The sequence below is a fragment of the Aspergillus undulatus genome (assembly GCF_047715775.1).
Source record: "Aspergillus undulatus strain CBS 261.88 unplaced genomic scaffold BDV17scaffold_80, whole genome shotgun sequence".
Taxonomy (NCBI): Eukaryota; Fungi; Ascomycota; class Eurotiomycetes; order Eurotiales; family Aspergillaceae; genus Aspergillus; species Aspergillus undulatus.
Genome location: NW_027396684.1, coordinates 30568 through 46060, shown reverse-complemented (window position 1 = coordinate 46060; position 15493 = coordinate 30568). Strand labels below are relative to the sequence as shown.

General features: G+C 51.9%; 5 protein-coding genes across 5 annotated transcripts; all 5 read left to right on the top strand.

Moving 5' to 3' along the window:
• Window positions 1-1899: 1899 nt before the first annotated feature.
• On the top strand, window positions 1900-3553 carry BDV17DRAFT_285130 (DUF2841 domain-containing protein; the record flags this gene model as incomplete). The annotated part of the gene is made up of 5 exons (XM_073760646.1): window positions 1900-2009; window positions 2067-2239; window positions 2323-2736; window positions 2801-2986; window positions 3057-3553. The coding sequence occupies 5 exons, from the start codon at window positions 1900-1902 to the stop codon at window positions 3551-3553; spliced, it is 1380 nt and encodes a 459-aa protein (XP_073610654.1).
• Window positions 3554-4282: 729 nt separating this feature from the next.
• On the top strand, window positions 4283-6724 carry BDV17DRAFT_276050 (glycerophosphocholine acyltransferase). Its single transcript, XM_073759290.1, has 3 exons — window positions 4283-4567; window positions 4774-5640; window positions 5696-6724. Exons 2-3 carry the CDS (start codon window positions 4838-4840, stop codon window positions 6393-6395), a joined length of 1503 nt encoding a protein of 500 aa, XP_073610653.1. The 5' UTR covers window positions 4283-4567; window positions 4774-4837; the 3' UTR covers window positions 6396-6724.
• Window positions 6725-7021: 297 nt separating this feature from the next.
• BDV17DRAFT_285128 (MRS7 family protein) lies at window positions 7022-8783 on the top strand (the record flags this gene model as incomplete). Its single annotated transcript, XM_073760645.1, has 3 exons — window positions 7022-7088; window positions 7182-7696; window positions 7746-8783. 3 exons carry the CDS (start codon window positions 7022-7024, stop codon window positions 8781-8783), a joined length of 1620 nt encoding a protein of 539 aa, XP_073610652.1.
• A 446-nt stretch (window positions 8784-9229) lies between these two features.
• On the top strand, window positions 9230-10749 carry BDV17DRAFT_276045 (NUDIX hydrolase). The gene is made up of 5 exons (XM_073759289.1): window positions 9230-9452; window positions 9525-9681; window positions 9766-9792; window positions 9886-10263; window positions 10364-10749. Exons 1-5 carry the CDS (start codon window positions 9261-9263, stop codon window positions 10684-10686), a joined length of 1077 nt encoding a protein of 358 aa, XP_073610651.1. The 5' UTR covers window positions 9230-9260; the 3' UTR covers window positions 10687-10749.
• A 2533-nt stretch (window positions 10750-13282) lies between these two features.
• BDV17DRAFT_230518 (uncharacterized protein) lies at window positions 13283-15390 on the top strand. The gene has a single exon (XM_073755770.1). It carries the CDS (start codon window positions 13372-13374, stop codon window positions 15112-15114), a length of 1743 nt encoding a protein of 580 aa, XP_073610650.1. The 5' UTR covers window positions 13283-13371; the 3' UTR covers window positions 15115-15390.
• The last annotated feature ends 103 nt before the right edge of the window (window positions 15391-15493 follow it).

Sequence of the window (15493 nt, the reverse complement as noted above, 5' to 3'; positions counted from 1 at the left end):
ATCCAGCTTGTGGGGTCGCTTGCGTATCGGGAAAGCGCAAGACGTTGGCTTCTGTATCTGTGTGATGGGTCATTTTTATAGGTACAATCGGTGTAGCTCAGACCCCGGTGCCCACAAGCCACATCTGCACGGTTTCCCGGCAATAACTTCCGCCCACACGCGAGTTATTCAAGTTGCGATCGAAATCCTGACAGTATCGACGAGTCAGAGCAATAAACAGAAAAGGAAAATACAAGAAGATCCCCATTTCCCCGCAAAAGGTGAGACGAGTTGGTCTTCTCTCGGTTTCGCCTCTCCCAATAACTGGGACAGACGACGATCTGGGATCATACTTCTCTGGCTGCGCTAAGGAGTCAAAACCGCCTTTCGTCAAAAGTCGAAACCGCCGCGAAAAGAAGGGTCCATGTGTCGCTGTCCAAATCATGCCTTCTTCCTTAGGTCATGCCGCTGCAGGTGCCTAATAAGGCCTTTCTGGACGTTCCCGGATTCCATTGAGACGGGCAATGGATCGTAGCCCAATAACCGCTGTGGGATTTGAGATACGCCGTTTGATACTGGTCTGGTTCATGATGCTCTTGAGTGACGTGGAATGGGAGGTCTGACCCTCTGAGCAACAAGGTAGGGTTGTCGGTTTCCGCGAGACCTGACTAGATAGCTCTTGCTCCGCGAGACAATAAGCTTCACTTCTAAGAGCGGTTTCAGGTAAGATCTGGCGTCCGTGAGCAGGCGTCAGTGATTGGCGGTCAGCACCCACAAAGGCCGGCTGGTTACTCCAGAACCGGTGCGTTGGTTGTTCGAATCGAGGAACCGATCCCACTGGTGGATGCTGCCCCTCAATAGCAGACTATCGAGGAGTCAACTTTATCTTCATGTCCATGGTCGAGTTCATTGGTGTCCTGAGTTGCCACCTGAAAAGAGACTAAGGACAATTTGCATTGTTTCGGTGTTCGAGTCTCCATCAAGCTGTGGGCCAACGAGTCCCGAGTCAAGGTGGAAGCAGCGCGGTTGACATGCGGAGACAGCTCAGACGCTCATGTTGACAAATCGAGCAGCTCAGAGGCCCATGCCCAGGGCTGCCTAGGATGATCCTTTATCGCGGTGGCAGCATTTCCCATTTCGGGCTGAAAACTCGAGCCAGAATCATTGAAGGTCGTCTCGGATTGTGCGGGAAAAGGCTTCTTTATGTGCCTAGACGCCGGGCATTGATCGGTGTCAATACTGGGAATGTCAAACAATAGTCGTCCTGCAGGCCTGGACGAAGCAAATTATCTCTTCAAGATAGTGGCGGGTTCAATAGAAACGATAGGCTGCAAATTTCCGGAGCCTATGACGATTGTCTGGGTGTGGAGTGTGGGGGTTGCCAGGGGTCCCGTTCTTGAACTGTGCTCAATGAAACCTGGCCACCACCTGAAGTAGGGTTATCGGCTTGTCCGACTATACGACAGTCCATGGTATCGTTGAGTGAAGTAGATAATCCTTGTCGATGAAGAACCGATGCGGAACCAAGCGCCCAACGTTCCAGGATATAAAGACTTGGCTTGCCTATAGGATGATCCTCGTCCGTGGCTGGATCTTTGATTCTGTGTGTATTTGTTTTCCTTGCATTAGCCTGAACGTCATGTCAGCCACAACAACGCATTGGCAGACACTGAGACGTACTTCGTACATTTTGTATTTGCATTTTTGTCGCCAGGCCCAGTCGCAGCGCCATGGAAATATTATTATAAGGCTCGCCCGACACCCCTCGGGTTGTCTCAACTCGAGAGCTCGATCAACAGACCTGAAAAAAACATTGGTTATCTTTCTGCATCACCTTCCACAAGTCTCTGCTCACCTATAATTTACCATATTCCCTGGACGATTCGGACTTGTTGTGACTCAAGTGGTGTGTTTCTGAGTATGACGAGTTCCACATATGCGCAGCCAGCGATGGTAAAGGAGGAGCAACGTGAGATGATATTGTATCAGGACATGACATCTCAATCGTCGGGATCAAGTGTATGCACTGTGTCTGTGCAGATTGGTCTTTCATGCAAAAAAAAAATATCGACATAGTTGCCGTACAGTCAGCCCGCACAAATAGCCCTGCCGTATTCTCATTTCGCCGTTATGTTCATCAACCACCGGGGAGAACTCCAAGCCAAGACATCATCGTCAATTGCAGGTCACGAAAACACGATTTTCACAGACAGGGTGCAAGAGCGATTCCTGAGGTTGGCGAATGGAGAGTGGCAGTCAGGTACGTTTTTTCGCGGGAGAAGAGAAGTGCAGGTGTGTTGTTGCGGAAGTCAAGGAGACTGGAAGCTCACTTTTTCCCGCCAGGCGTCTTGTCCAACCCGTCAGCGCCTTCATGGTACCACTCGTCACTGCCCCGAATCTCAGGACTTATTCCCTGCGAATGGCAGTCCTTCCAGAGCAAGCGACATAGGCGCAATTCACGACGGCCTGACTCATGGCAGCCCCCGTCTCCTGACTCGCCTATAAAGCGCTCAACACTTCGCGTCGGGCAGACAAAGCTTCTACGAACCTACTACGAAAAGGGGTTTGACTGCTTCCAACAGCTCAACTGCCGAGTAATCGCAAAGGCATTTGTCAAATTCGTGGAGCCGCGGAAGCAAGTGAATTTCCCATACAATGGAAAGCGAGGGTCCGAGGGTAACGACCCAGAGAAGACCAAGCCAAAATGGTGGCCGGCCAGAGTAATGCATAAAGAGCCTGACCATCTGCCCAAGCCTGGTAAGACTACCGCGTCTTGATACTATGCTGCACCAGGCTGTGCTAACCGAAGACTGCCGTATAGAGCGATTGCGGCTGCTGGTACACATTCTCTGCGAGCTTAGAGAGAGCCATGGAGTCACCGCAGAGAAATTGAAGGATGCTGGTCAAGATGTACGACGTCAGATCTCACCGGCAGTTCGCCTGCAAGTACTGGACGAGATATTTTATGTTCGTGCAATGGAGGAGCTATACTTGGAAGGCAAAATCAGTATGAATGCTCCCACCTACCTTCCAGGGCCATCAGACGAGTTCACGAGGCTAACGTATTGAGTCAACAGGTGGTGACACCACAATCCATGTGTCCCATGTCAATTTGGAGGATGAGCTACGAGGTCTGGCGATCAGCGACAGCGTACGAGAGCCGCTGGTCGCAAGCAGAGACCAGCAGCCAGTACGGAGATCATGTCGGAACATACCTATAATTTCTGAAGATACATACTCTCAATCCTTGAGAAATGGCAAGCGATCAGCGGACTCCGACTATTATCAGTTGATGTCGCCGTCTCCCAGCTCGTCCGTCAGCCGGAAGAGCTCACTGGAAAGGAACATATCAGCCTACTCTTCCGATATTGATCCAGCCATATTGACGGGCCCCGAACCATCCAGAAGCCCAGGCATTCCTCAGGGTCTCCATCCCGCAGGGCCTACTTCTTTATCAGACCACTTCGCCAATCAATTTGCCACACAGACTTTAGGGCACACATCTCAACCTGGTTTCTGGGGCCCTCTCACGGCACCTAGTGTGCATCCACCGTTTCCCTTTCCCGGCTACTGAGGTACGGGTAGTGCGGTGGCCTCAGCACTCCTTTCTTAAGATTCATCATACATAATTTGTGCGCGTCTCATCTTGTTCTCGGGGCTATGATTTCTTGGACATTTATTGGAGGTTTCTGGTGTACTATTTTGCGCATTAATCATACCGGCCAGATCATAGGCAAGCAAGTTGATATCTCGAAACAAATCAATTGTGAACAGATTTTCATACATAAAGACCTGATATAGGCTGTATCTCCTTTGTCAACCTTGGAGAGCACAGAAAGATCGTTGTGCCCTCAACTATATATGTTGACATCTGCGAAGACAAAATGACCTTCCGCGGCGGTTAGCGAATTTTGACCGCTTCCATTCGAGGCTGAGCTACTGTGGCTGTTTTCTATCCATACATTTGGGTAAACTACCATGGTTTTCTGTATCTTATCAATCAAGGAGCCTCCAGGGTTACAGGAAAGCATGCTGTACTCCGTACTTCGTCGTTCTCTTGTGGTAGTTCACGTAGCTCTCATTTGCTGCCTTTGTCAATTATCCGTCGCCACAAGTCGAGTATCAGCTGCCGGAGGATTTCAGGAACATTGACTGATCCCTGACTAACTGCTGTCGTGAGGTGACTCAGAGATACTGTAACATGGTTAACTAGATATAGTCCCTTTGTGCCTCAGGTATCTCTTTGCCACCCTCAGGCCCCGCAATGGCGCCGATCCCGTGGCCGGACCCAGCCAGAGTTTTGGCCAACCACAGCCCGCAACGCGTGCACACCCAAAACATCGTCATTCCCACTTGCTCCCTGCTTCGCATCATCTCGTCCTCTCTGCTCGTCTTCCCTCCTTCGGCGCCCCGTGGCCGTTTTCAAACCCTCTGATTGTCTTCTACTCATGCACTGGCCCACGGTCATGCGCCTTGAGCGTTAACGGTCACTGGTGCATCTTCTCTCGATTCTCCAACTCACCCAGAGCTCGTCTGCTCCTGCGTCCTCCGCTGAGGACCTGATAAGTTAGTGCTGCTCTAGATCGAGGTAAGGCTCCTTTACCCCCGCCTTGAAGTCCCTCTGTGATGGTGCGATAAGTCTTTCATATCTTCAATTTCTTTGTTCTTTCCTCAAGAGTTGCCTGCTACCTCGTCAACTCCCCGCCTCGTCCTCGGGCGCAGCGAGCTTGCTTACTCCCTTGCGAAACCAGAAGACGAAAACATGGGCTTGCTAACACTCGCGCGTTTCCTCAGTCGGCCATACCCCCACGATAGCCGTGACGGCCCCACGATTTTCTCCTTTCAGCAAAAACTCATCATGGACGAAGGTGGTTACCATCAACGAGGAAACTCGGACGCGAAGAGCGTTTCTTCGCCTGAGCTACAAGCCATGGAAGACATTTTGGATTCGGAATCCGATTACGTCTCCCCTCCGGGATCGCCCTCTACCAGACCTCGACTATTGCGCAGTTCATTTTCGTATCAAGATGACTGGGAAACGTTTCCACCTCTCGACCAGCTCACAGTATTCGACCTTCTTGATAACCTTTCTTTGTCTCAAAGGCTCGAAAGAATTCAGCGATCCTTGAACTCGCAGAGGGAGAAGGTCAAGAAGCAACAGGAAAAGCTCCGCTCAACTTCAAAGAATGCTAGGGACCGCGTCGTGGGCGAGTGGAAGCGGAGAGTGCCCACCGCCGATGAACAGCTGGAGAAATACCGCCGCCGGATGAACGCCGGAGTGGAACGCTTGTCTAAACGGTGGAATGCGGCCTCCGCAGTTACACTCCGGGAGAAGATCTCCTTCATAGCGGGTGTCCTCAACATCTTCATCAGCGGTTATCTGCTTGGATCGTACCCTGAGTACTTTCACATCTGGTTCAGCGCCCAACTCGCCTACTTCATGCCGATCCGATTCTACAGGTACCGTTCGATTGGATACCATTATTTCCTAGCGGACCTTTGCTACTTCGTCAATCTACTTTGTATGCTCTCTTTCTATGCATTTCCCCAGTCAAAGAGGCTCTTCATCAGCACCTTTTGCCTGGTTTTCGGAAACAACGCAGTTGCGATTGCTATGTGGCGAAACTCCATGGTTTTCCATAGCATGGACAAGGTCGTCAGGTGAGTCTTTTTAATACTGCATATTGTAGCCTTCATTCAACTAAACAACTGGCAGTCTCTTTATTCACATCATGCCCCCAGTGGCCCTCCACTGCATTGTCCACCTAACACCACTCGACATGTTAAAGGAGCAGTTTCCGGCTGTCTATGACATCAAAACAAGCGAGCCTGGGTCTCCTGAACACTTTGGACTTCTCTCGATGATAATCTGGGCGACCGTGCCCTACATGGTCTGGCAACTATCTTATCACCTGTTTATCACCGTCCGTCGTGCAGACAAGATCGCCGCCGGCCGACCGACAAGCTTTACCTGGCTTCGCAAATCCTACGCCAAGGCGTGGATCGGTCGATTCGTCCTTAGCCTTCCTGAATCACTCCAAGCCCCTGCATTCATGATGATCCAGTATCTTTATGCACTTTTGACCATGGTCCCATGCCCCATTTGGCTTTGGTCGCGGTGGGCAAGTGGAATTTTCATCACAGGTCTCTTTGTCTTGAGTATCCACAACGGCGCGACTTACTACATTGATGTATTTGGCAAGCGCTTCCAGAAGGAACTCGAACAATTGAAGAAAGATGTTACACGATGGCAGTCGAGTCCCGAGGGAGCAATGAGCCCTACAACTCCCGGAATCGCCACGATTACCCATATTGATGGGAAGCAGCAGGGCAACTCGGACAACGCCAGTATTGAGAAGATTCCTCTTCTTGATTCAACTGGAGTTTCAACCGCCGTCGAGGGCGGCACGAAGTAACGAGTTCATATCGGAACGAACACTACGGACCAGCACTACTATTAACGCCTCTGCTTTCTTTTCCTGGAGTATTATTTGGATTGTCGTATTTGAATGGTAACCTCATGATACCCAACTTCTTACCGGTCGTTCTTTTGTCTATGACCATTCTCTCGTCTTTACATCGGAGCGCCACACGCTCCATGATTTTTGGCAGTCATTGTGTTTTTGCTACTAATGCTATGCTTTATATACTGCTTTTAATTAGAGATTAGACTGGTGACTATTTACGTTTTCAATGTTATGACTACGTTACTGTTCTGGATACAGAATACTACACACAAAGTTCCTGTAGGTATCAGCAAGTATGTACTCCTAGTTATATAAGTCGTGGAAGGCCAGAGGGCTAGGCCTGGCCAGACCGGAGCATACACGTAACTCCGAGATCACGTGCACTACGCCTCCGACTCTGCCTGCGGACTTCGTGCAGGCTGAGATGATGGCCACATCACCACCCGCCACTTCATCGCGCTTCACTTTATCCAGTTTGAACACATTTGCAACGTCCTCTTGAGAGTTAAGACCCGTCGCTAGACTTGTTGCGTCTCCCTACTGTCTCGTCCGCTCACTCGAGCAACCCTTCCGCCATGTCCGTTTCTATGAGGTCCGCTCGACTCGTCCGCACCGCTCCGGTCCTGAGGCCCAACCTTATTTGTGAGCTTCATCCCTGCCTGACTTCTTGATCGCTCTGCATGACCTCGTACGCTCTCGCATTATTTCATTAAACTCATATTTTCTGTCCTCCAGCCCGATCGCGCTATGCCGGAGCTCTCGGAGCGGCCAGCCTCCGAGCGAACAGCAGAAACCTCCCCTCTCAAGTATCCGCTCTCGCAATCCTTATCCCGAAACGAGGATACGCTACAGAACAGTCCACAAACACCTCAGGCTCATCAGACCTACCGCCCCCTGGTTTCAACGCGGAGCAAGCCAAGAAGCCCATTCCCGCGGACCAGACGCAATCCCCAGTCACCAAGGCAACTCAAGAAACCAACGCCAAGGGCGCCCCTTCAGTTCAGTCGCAAAATGTCGCACAGACTCAAGGCAAGGAAGGAGAACTGTTAACGAAGGCCGCGGAGGATAAGAAGGTTGGGGAGGAGCAGAAGAAGGAGGCCAAGAAGTTAACGATCGGACAAAAGATCAAGAAGGAGGTGCAGCATTACTGGGATGGCACGAAGCTCTTGGCTACGGAGGTGAAAATTAGTTCGAGGTTGGCATTGAAGATGGCGGGTGGGTATGAGCTCAGTCGGAGGGAGCATAGACAGGTTGGTTCCAGTGGTGCGGCTTTGGCGGGTGACTGCTAACGGCGTCTAGCTCAAACGAACTGTCACCGATCTTGGTCGGTTGGTTCCGTTCTCCATGTTCGTCATTATTCCATTCGCGGAGCTGCTACTGCCCATCGCGCTCAAGCTGTTCCCCAACCTCTTGCCCAGCACATACGAAGGAAAGTCTGCCCGCGAGAAGAAGGCGCTGAGCCTGAGCTCCACCCGGAAGGAGGTTTCTACATTCCTGAAGAACACTCTGAAGGAATCGGGTCTTCCCGTGACGGCAGCGACGGTTCGCAACGAGGAGTTTGCCGAATTCTTCAAGAAGATCAGAAGCACCGGAGAGACTCCGTCAAAAGATGTCATCAAGGTTTGCAAGATCTTCAAGGATGACCTTACCCTCGACAACCTGTCCCGGCCCCAGCTCGTTGGTATCTGCAAGTACATGAACCTCAACACCTTCGGTACCGACGCCATGCTCCGGTACAACATTCGCCACCGCATGCGCCAGATCAAGCGTGACGATCGCGCAATCTTCTACGAGGGAGTTGAGTCCCTCTCTGTTCCTGAGCTGCAGATGGCCTGCGCTTCCCGTGGTATCCGCACGCACGGCGTCTCCCCCGCTCGCCTGCGCGAGGATATCACTCAGTGGCTCGACCTCCGGTTGAAGCAGGGCGTTCCGTCGACTCTGCTTGTCCTCAGCAATGCCTATGTTTACGCCCAGGGTGGCAAGGAAGCAGAGATGTCTTCCCAGATTGAATCTCTTCAGTCCGTTCTATCGAGTATCCCCGAAGAACTCTTCCACGAAATCGAGCTCGAGGTGCACAACGCCGAGGGCGCCGCCACCAACAAGCAGCGCCTGGAGGTCATCAAGGAGCAGCAGGAGCTCATCGAAGAGGAGAACCAGCAGAACAGCGAGAATGAGGAGAAGGGCGTCTCTGCCCCGAAGGACACGGAGGACATTGACGAGGACCACAAGTACGAGGCTAGCCAGTCTGGTGAGGCTTCCGAGGCTATGGAGGACGGCGAAAAGGCCGAGAAGCCGCAGCCTGATTCCTCAAAGCAGGGTGAGAAGGAGACGAAATAGATGATCTTCACTCCTTTCCTTACCTTCGCGTGTTGTGTTATGCTTGTACGATAGACTTTTCTACTCGAGGCAACATTTTTTTGCCTCGTACATTCACTGTCAGTTTTGTTCCTTTTGTGATGTTTTATAGATAGATGGGAGGACCAGGAGCCGGCACATGGACTTCAGAATAACAATGGTTGGAGTGATATGGTTGGACAAACAACGTGTACAATTGCTTGGAATGTATCTAAACAAATATTTAACCACATGGACCGTATATCAAGATTTCCTACTAAGTTTCATCGCCGCCTCTACTCTATATTTTGGTTGTGACTCGCAGCCTCCAAGATCTCCGGCGGTTCGGCTCCCCACAACCTTGGCAACTCAGCTGCTGCAGAGTCCAGACAACCAACTCCTCCATCTTCGCACCCAATCATCAGCGCAAGTAGATCAGGAACTCCCTGAGATATCAGATCTGTTTTCAGATTAGAAAGAATGCGAAGGGCGCCCTTTCCCTGCGCACTCCGCATCGCCAACACCAACCGCCCCAGTCGCAATCCCAATCCTCATCTCAATCTTATCTCCATCTTCTTCTCCGCACCCCGGCATCGGCGACATCTATCTTCAGCAACATCGGGTTCAAAACCCAGTACAGCAGATATGCCTCGGCTGAATCCTGCATCTCAGGTAAGTTGTAATAACTTTCTCTAATCTCTTAAAGTCCAGCGTCAATCAATGACCACATTCTAACAAGCCCAGGCCGCGATCAACCGCCTCCGGTCCTTTACTCCGCCACCAACAAATTACGACCTTGTTCCGCTGTCGCGCCGCGCCGCGGTCCTGCTTTTGCTTTATGGGGATAGCAATGGCGATCTGCGCGTTGTGTTGACTATCAGGGCGAGTACCTTGAGTTCTTGTATGCTTTTTGCCTGATCCCAAGATTAAATGGATACATAGATCTGTAGGCATAAGATAATTGCTCACGTCACGATCATTCTAGATGCCGGGCAAGCAGCTCTACCAGGTGGTGCGTACTCCTAAGTCAAGTTCAAGTCATCTTATCCTCACTCTTACCTCTGATCATCCCTATCCATAATGTGTGATACTGAAAGCTATCCAGGAAAATCCGACTCACAATCTGAATCCCCCCTCCAAACCGCCCGTCGCGAAGCATCCGAGGAAATCGGCCTTCCAGGCCTAACCTCCCCCCTCCCGCCACCATTCAGCGTCGAACATCTCGGCGAGATCCCATGCTCACTAGCACGAACAGAGCTCGTCGTTCGACCCGTCGTGGCCCTTTTACATTCCCATGATGAAGCGACAGGGCGGGACGCAGACCCAGAAACGGAGTTGATTCCGAGACTTGATGCGCGCGAGGTCGCGGCGGTTTTTACGGCGCCATTTGCGGATTTTTTGAGGGTGAGGCCGGGGGAGAGCGGAGGGGATGGAGAGTGGTATCGGGGTGTTTGGACCGAGTGGTGGGGGACGCAGTGGAGGAGTATGCTACCTTTTCTACTATCTACCTTCTTACCTACCTACGCACTCGACACCATCCTCACCCTCTCATAACCATGATCGAATACTGACCCCGACACCAGTGCACCAATTCCACGTCCCGATAGACCCCAGCCGAGTCATAAAACCGCGCCCCCACGACGAAGAACAACAAGAAGCCGTGCATGCCCTCGAGAACCAAGAACAGGAGCAAAGGCGGAAGTCAATGTCAATGTCAACGGAGACGGAGACAGTGACGGAGCAAACCCGGTACCGCGTCTTCGGGATGACGGCCCGGATACTAGTCGATGTCGCCCGCATCGCGTATAATCGGCAGCCGGAGTTCGAGCATAATGCCCATACGGGCGATGAGGAGTTGATTACGAGGCTAAGGGGGAGGGGGAGGTTGGGGGAGGCTAAGATGTGAAGTCTAGTGAAACTGCTATAGATATAACGATAGAGATTTGAGTTGAGCAAATCTACGATCTATACTAATTGGTCACTTGACCCAATATCTTTTATTGGGATTTGGGTCTACTATATGTAAGGATGGAGTAGTGGGCCATAGGTTCCCTCCACTATGAAGGCTCTACGAAAAAAACCCAGGTCGGGAGTCCATAAAGTCAGGTGGATACTGCCCGCGGCGCCCGCATTTGAGGCCTTCCGTTTTTGGAGGCTAGTCCGTATAGCTTGACCCCGTTAGTGACCCCGTTAGTTAGTCCTTCCATCCTTCATAACCATTGTTGTGATTCAATTAGTTACGAGCTTACGATGATCTTTTCAGTTGTCCCACGGGAATTGAGACCCCCTCTCCTTATCCATTCTTTTATTATGATCCCTAGAGAGTCACTGCATTACCGTACGCATTCACTAAGCCAACGGCGGAGACACTTAACCTACCGTTGGGGAAGGAGCAACCGTTTACCTATCCCTACCGCTCTAAAAAAGGTTGAATGTTTTGACAGACTTCAATGGAATGATATATGCACCAATCTTCTTGTCTTTTTGCGCTGAACGACTTCGCTTCGACGCGCCTTTGTTAGTGGTGCCCGCTGGCGAATATTGCGGAAGGGAGGAGCAAGGAACCTTACCGAGACAGATGGCTGGGGATTGGGGGAACCGAAGCCATGTGCCCACATGGCCAACTTCCTTGGTCCTCTGGCTTTGATTCCAGCTTCTGGCGCCAGAAAGGCAGCAAGTAAGATCCCATCATTGGACCCGACAGGCTCTATAGATTCCCGGGGAGAACTGGTTCTCGTCCATTGACAGCAGAATATTCTTGATATCCGTCCTCTCTGCGAGGACCGAAGGTTAATCTTACCACCTGCACATGTCCTCTCCTTTTTCTTTTCTTCGTCGCTTATGCACAATATGTCTTTATCCGACTCCCGATTCCCGAATCGACTTCCAAGTTCAGGAACCTCAGCTCAGCAACATCGCGTGCCTGCGCGGACTTCCGATTGGTTTATTCAGACAAAGAAATGAGTTCGTGAAAGCGTGGCGGGGATGCCGCCACGAGGATGAGTGTCGGCGTCTGATCGATATCGGTGTGAACCGCAGCGCTTCTTTGGCAGTTTGCTCGTCTGGACTACCTATTCCGGAGGCCAAACCTATCATTAGAACCATGCTCTTGGGAGTTCAACCCCAGACAAAGGCGGGAGGAATCGACAACTGCCCAGGTGCTCACTGGTCAGTCGCAGAGGTTTCCTAAGCCGGCGGCTTCACCTCGTGGTGGTGAAGTGAGTACTCTGCAGGCAGGTCGGGGTGCTTGCATGGGACATACAGAGTACTGATGGCCAGCTCCGTATATGGTGCATGACAATCAAGAAGCGCCCTGTGCCTGCTTTTTTAGTTGTTTGCCTTCCAGGCTTGCCACGTTCTGCCCTGCCAACTTCTAAGCAATAATTCAACGCAAGGGCGCAAGCAGTCAGACTCAGGAGCAAGGGCCAAGTCGACTCGACGCGATTGCAATCCCAAATCCCAGGCATCGCTTACTGCAATGCAGGTGGCCCTGGCCTTCTGGCCTATCAGGTATCACTGGGGGCTGAAGCTTCAGCCGAGCTGGGACCAATTGGAATTTGTCGCAGTGGGGGGGGAGGATTCAGGCACAGGTGATGTCGGTGAGGGGGGTGAGATTGAGATTCTGTGCGTGCAGAGAGCAGCATTGGCAGAGTTCGCGACCTGCAAGCCAAGGGTAAAGGAGGGAGAAGCCAGGGAAGCGCAAAGATGCGACTGATAGATGTCAAACCGGTTCCCAAGGCGGTTCCAAGATATGGGAGCCGCTATTTATGGGGCTGTGGAGTATCCAGAGTAGACATCAAGTTGGGCGCTCGAAGTCTAGAAGTTCATGATGCGATCGTGATGATAGCAAGTTGTTTTCTGCCAATGTTTGCACAGGAAAACCATTTTGATCTACAGAATTAGGCACTGAAGGCTGCTGGCCCCTGAACTTGAACGCGTGCCCTGTGCTGAGGCCAAGGTCTCAAAATTGAGCTGCATTGAGAGCCCAACTGACGAGGCCGGAGGCGGTTCTTCACGGAGTATTGGGAGACACTTTTTCTGGCAGGAGATAGTAGATAGTATTCTGTAGATGGTGGACAAAGGAATGGTGGAGGGCGAAAGAAGAGGAAGTGCAGCCGGGGCGGATGTGAGCTGTCATAGGCTGCTGCCCTTCTTTCTTTGTTCACTAGCATTTCTTGACTTTGTCGAGAGTGGACCGAGAATGAGGATCGAGTCCAGAATACGAGCATCTCATCTCCAAGATTGCCAACGGGGCCATGGTCAGACTCCCTTGCGTTGGTTGTGTTACCGCACTTGCATCAGCTCTCCCTCTCCTGTTCTCCTCTCCTCTCCTCTCCTCTCTTGTCTCTCCTCATCATTGCCATTTCAACTTCTCGCCTTTGTTGCTGTTTCATCTTGCTTCCTCTCGCTTTGACTGTCTCGTGATCGTGCACAACGTGCAGATGGAAAAAGAAACGAGGCCTTAAGAGTCGCTTTTTTGGTCCTCAACCCAGTCCCCGTCAGTCACACCGGCTGTGCCTTGTCAAAGTCGCCATATTACCTCTTCTCTCCTCTTGCTCTTGATCTTAATTTCTCCTTCATCCCGTTCGCCATGTCTTCAACCTTCTCACCCTCGAGGCAGCCTCCGCCGCCACAACCGTCTCACTCGCTCGACGGCATGGAACAAGTCGTCCCTCCCAGTCCCCCAATCCCCTTTGCGCACACCATCTCACGACTGCACCTGGACAAGCCTTTGCCGGACATCCCAGGAAGCTCGCCCACCCCCTACATGACCGGCTCAACGGCCTGGAGCGACGACAGCAGCACCGTCAACAGTTTCGAGGACCAAGACAACTACCACTGCCACTCCAGTGTCTCAACAGAAAGCTGCCCCGTATTCGTTCGCCCAGGCTCGGCCGATCTGGCCGATTTTGCCGATCACCCTTCCGTCTCCACGCTGGACCGCGCCCCGTCCGACGGCGTTGACGTTGCCGTCGTCGTGGATCCCTACCAACACCAAAAACCAGGACGGATTCCAGACGCCTCGTATTCGTCACTCGCCCTCAGCACCTTTCTAGCAGAAAACCGATACGCACCAAGTCCAAGCCCCCCGCCCCAATGGACTCCAAATCCGAATCCGACCAATCGCTCTGGACCCAACCACTACTTTCGTGAGAAGAAATTCGACTTCTTCCCCGAGCTTGCGGTGCCGTCAGCCTTACCAGCGAACTCGCCCCACACTCAGCTCGCACCGCGCCCGCGCAAGAAAGATAGCGGGCGCTCTCGATGGATCCCGATCCCGATCAATATTCACTCTGACAAGGGCACCGCATTGGCAAATGACGTCCGCAATTCTCTTCGCAACATCCAGCGCCGCTTATCGCGGAATTCGCTCGACAAGGATAAGGATAAGCCAAAGCAACGGCCAATAACAGCACCCAGTCCGACGGAATTCACATACACGCGCGTATCACAGACTTACACCTACCTTCCCTCACCACAACACCACACTACTCCCTCACTCGACGAATACGATTACTACGACCACTACAACCGCGAGCACAACTACCACCATGACCGCGAAACTTCCTCCCCGACCAGTCCTCTCGATCCATTGTACGTCAGCCTCGGCGACAAAGAACCATTGGCCCACGTATCCGATCCCATCTCACTCTCCGTCTCACCAACACCAACCGGCTCCTCGATCTCAGACGAGTCGCTCAACGGAGACATAGATGGGGATATCGACAGATATCGATATAGCCGACAAAGTCAACTATCCATCGCCACACCCCGCACAAAGCAGAAGCGGAAAAACCTCGCCGTCCCCATCACGCCTTACCAGCGCTACGGCGCCGTCATCTGGGATAAGTCAGGCAAGGAGAGAAAACGACTCAGTTACACAGGTGGCAAGCCGCGCGGCGTGCGGTTCCCACGGTATCGTCGGAAGCGCGATTCAACTGTGAAGGGTGTTGGGGGTCCAGCTTCACCCTCCGACTTGATACCGTCGAGCTCTACGTTCCGTGGGTCAGGCCGCACACAGGCCCAACCACTACCTCAAATTCAAATCAAGTCTCAATCCCAACCTCGTACTCCGTTACAGCAGGGAACTCGCCATGCAGTCAAAGCTTTACAGGACGGGACAAACCACGTACTCTTCGCGATCGACGGTGCAAGGAAGAAGATGGTCCGGAGTGGCGGGAGTTCCGGTGAGATCTCGGGAGCCGCGACTTCGACCGAAACTGGTGTTTGGGCTGGCAAGGACGACCTCAGACGGACACAGTTGAAGTCCCAGATTCGGCTCATTGGGCCGGTGAATCCGTACACATCGCACAGGGCGGACCCATGGATTTAGTTTCCTGTTTCTTTTTCTGCTATTTTTAGCTTTGTCTCGTTCTATTTGGTTTGCGTTGCTTTTTTTTCCCTTTTTTTCTCTTTTTTTTTTTTGACAGTGTTTCCTCCACTCTTGTCTTGCTTTCCGTCGTCAAGCGTCACGCATCAGCAAGCACCCTCGCCTCGTTGGTCAATTGATACCTATTTGAGTTTGTTTATTAAGGATCTAGTTTCAGGGCGTTAGGTGTTAGCTAGTTGTTGGCATGTAGGGAAGCGAATAGAGATATCATCGCATCCACCTCATCGTTATCAGGTTGCCGACTTAGTTATACGAAGAAGCCATCTTCCCTGTGCCGGTACCAGTCTGAGTCACAATCCAAGACGCAACAAATGGGTTATGT

Coding starts and splice junctions, on each gene's coding strand:
- BDV17DRAFT_276050 (XM_073759290.1), top strand. CDS start 4,838: ATGGACGAAGGTGGTTACCATCAACGAGGAAACTCGGACGCGAAGAGC. Junction 5,641..5,695: donor AGCATGGACAAGGTCGTCAG/GTGAGTCTTTTT, acceptor AACAACTGGCAG/TCTCTTTATTCACATCATGC.
- BDV17DRAFT_276045 (XM_073759289.1), top strand. CDS start 9,261: ATGCGAAGGGCGCCCTTTCCCTGCGCACTCCGCATCGCCAACACCAAC. Junction 9,682..9,765: donor GGCGAGTACCTTGAGTTCTT/GTATGCTTTTTG, acceptor CGATCATTCTAG/ATGCCGGGCAAGCAGCTCTA. Junction 9,793..9,885: donor GCAAGCAGCTCTACCAGGTG/GTGCGTACTCCT, acceptor AAAGCTATCCAG/GAAAATCCGACTCACAATCT.
- BDV17DRAFT_230518 (XM_073755770.1), top strand. CDS start 13,372: ATGTCTTCAACCTTCTCACCCTCGAGGCAGCCTCCGCCGCCACAACCG.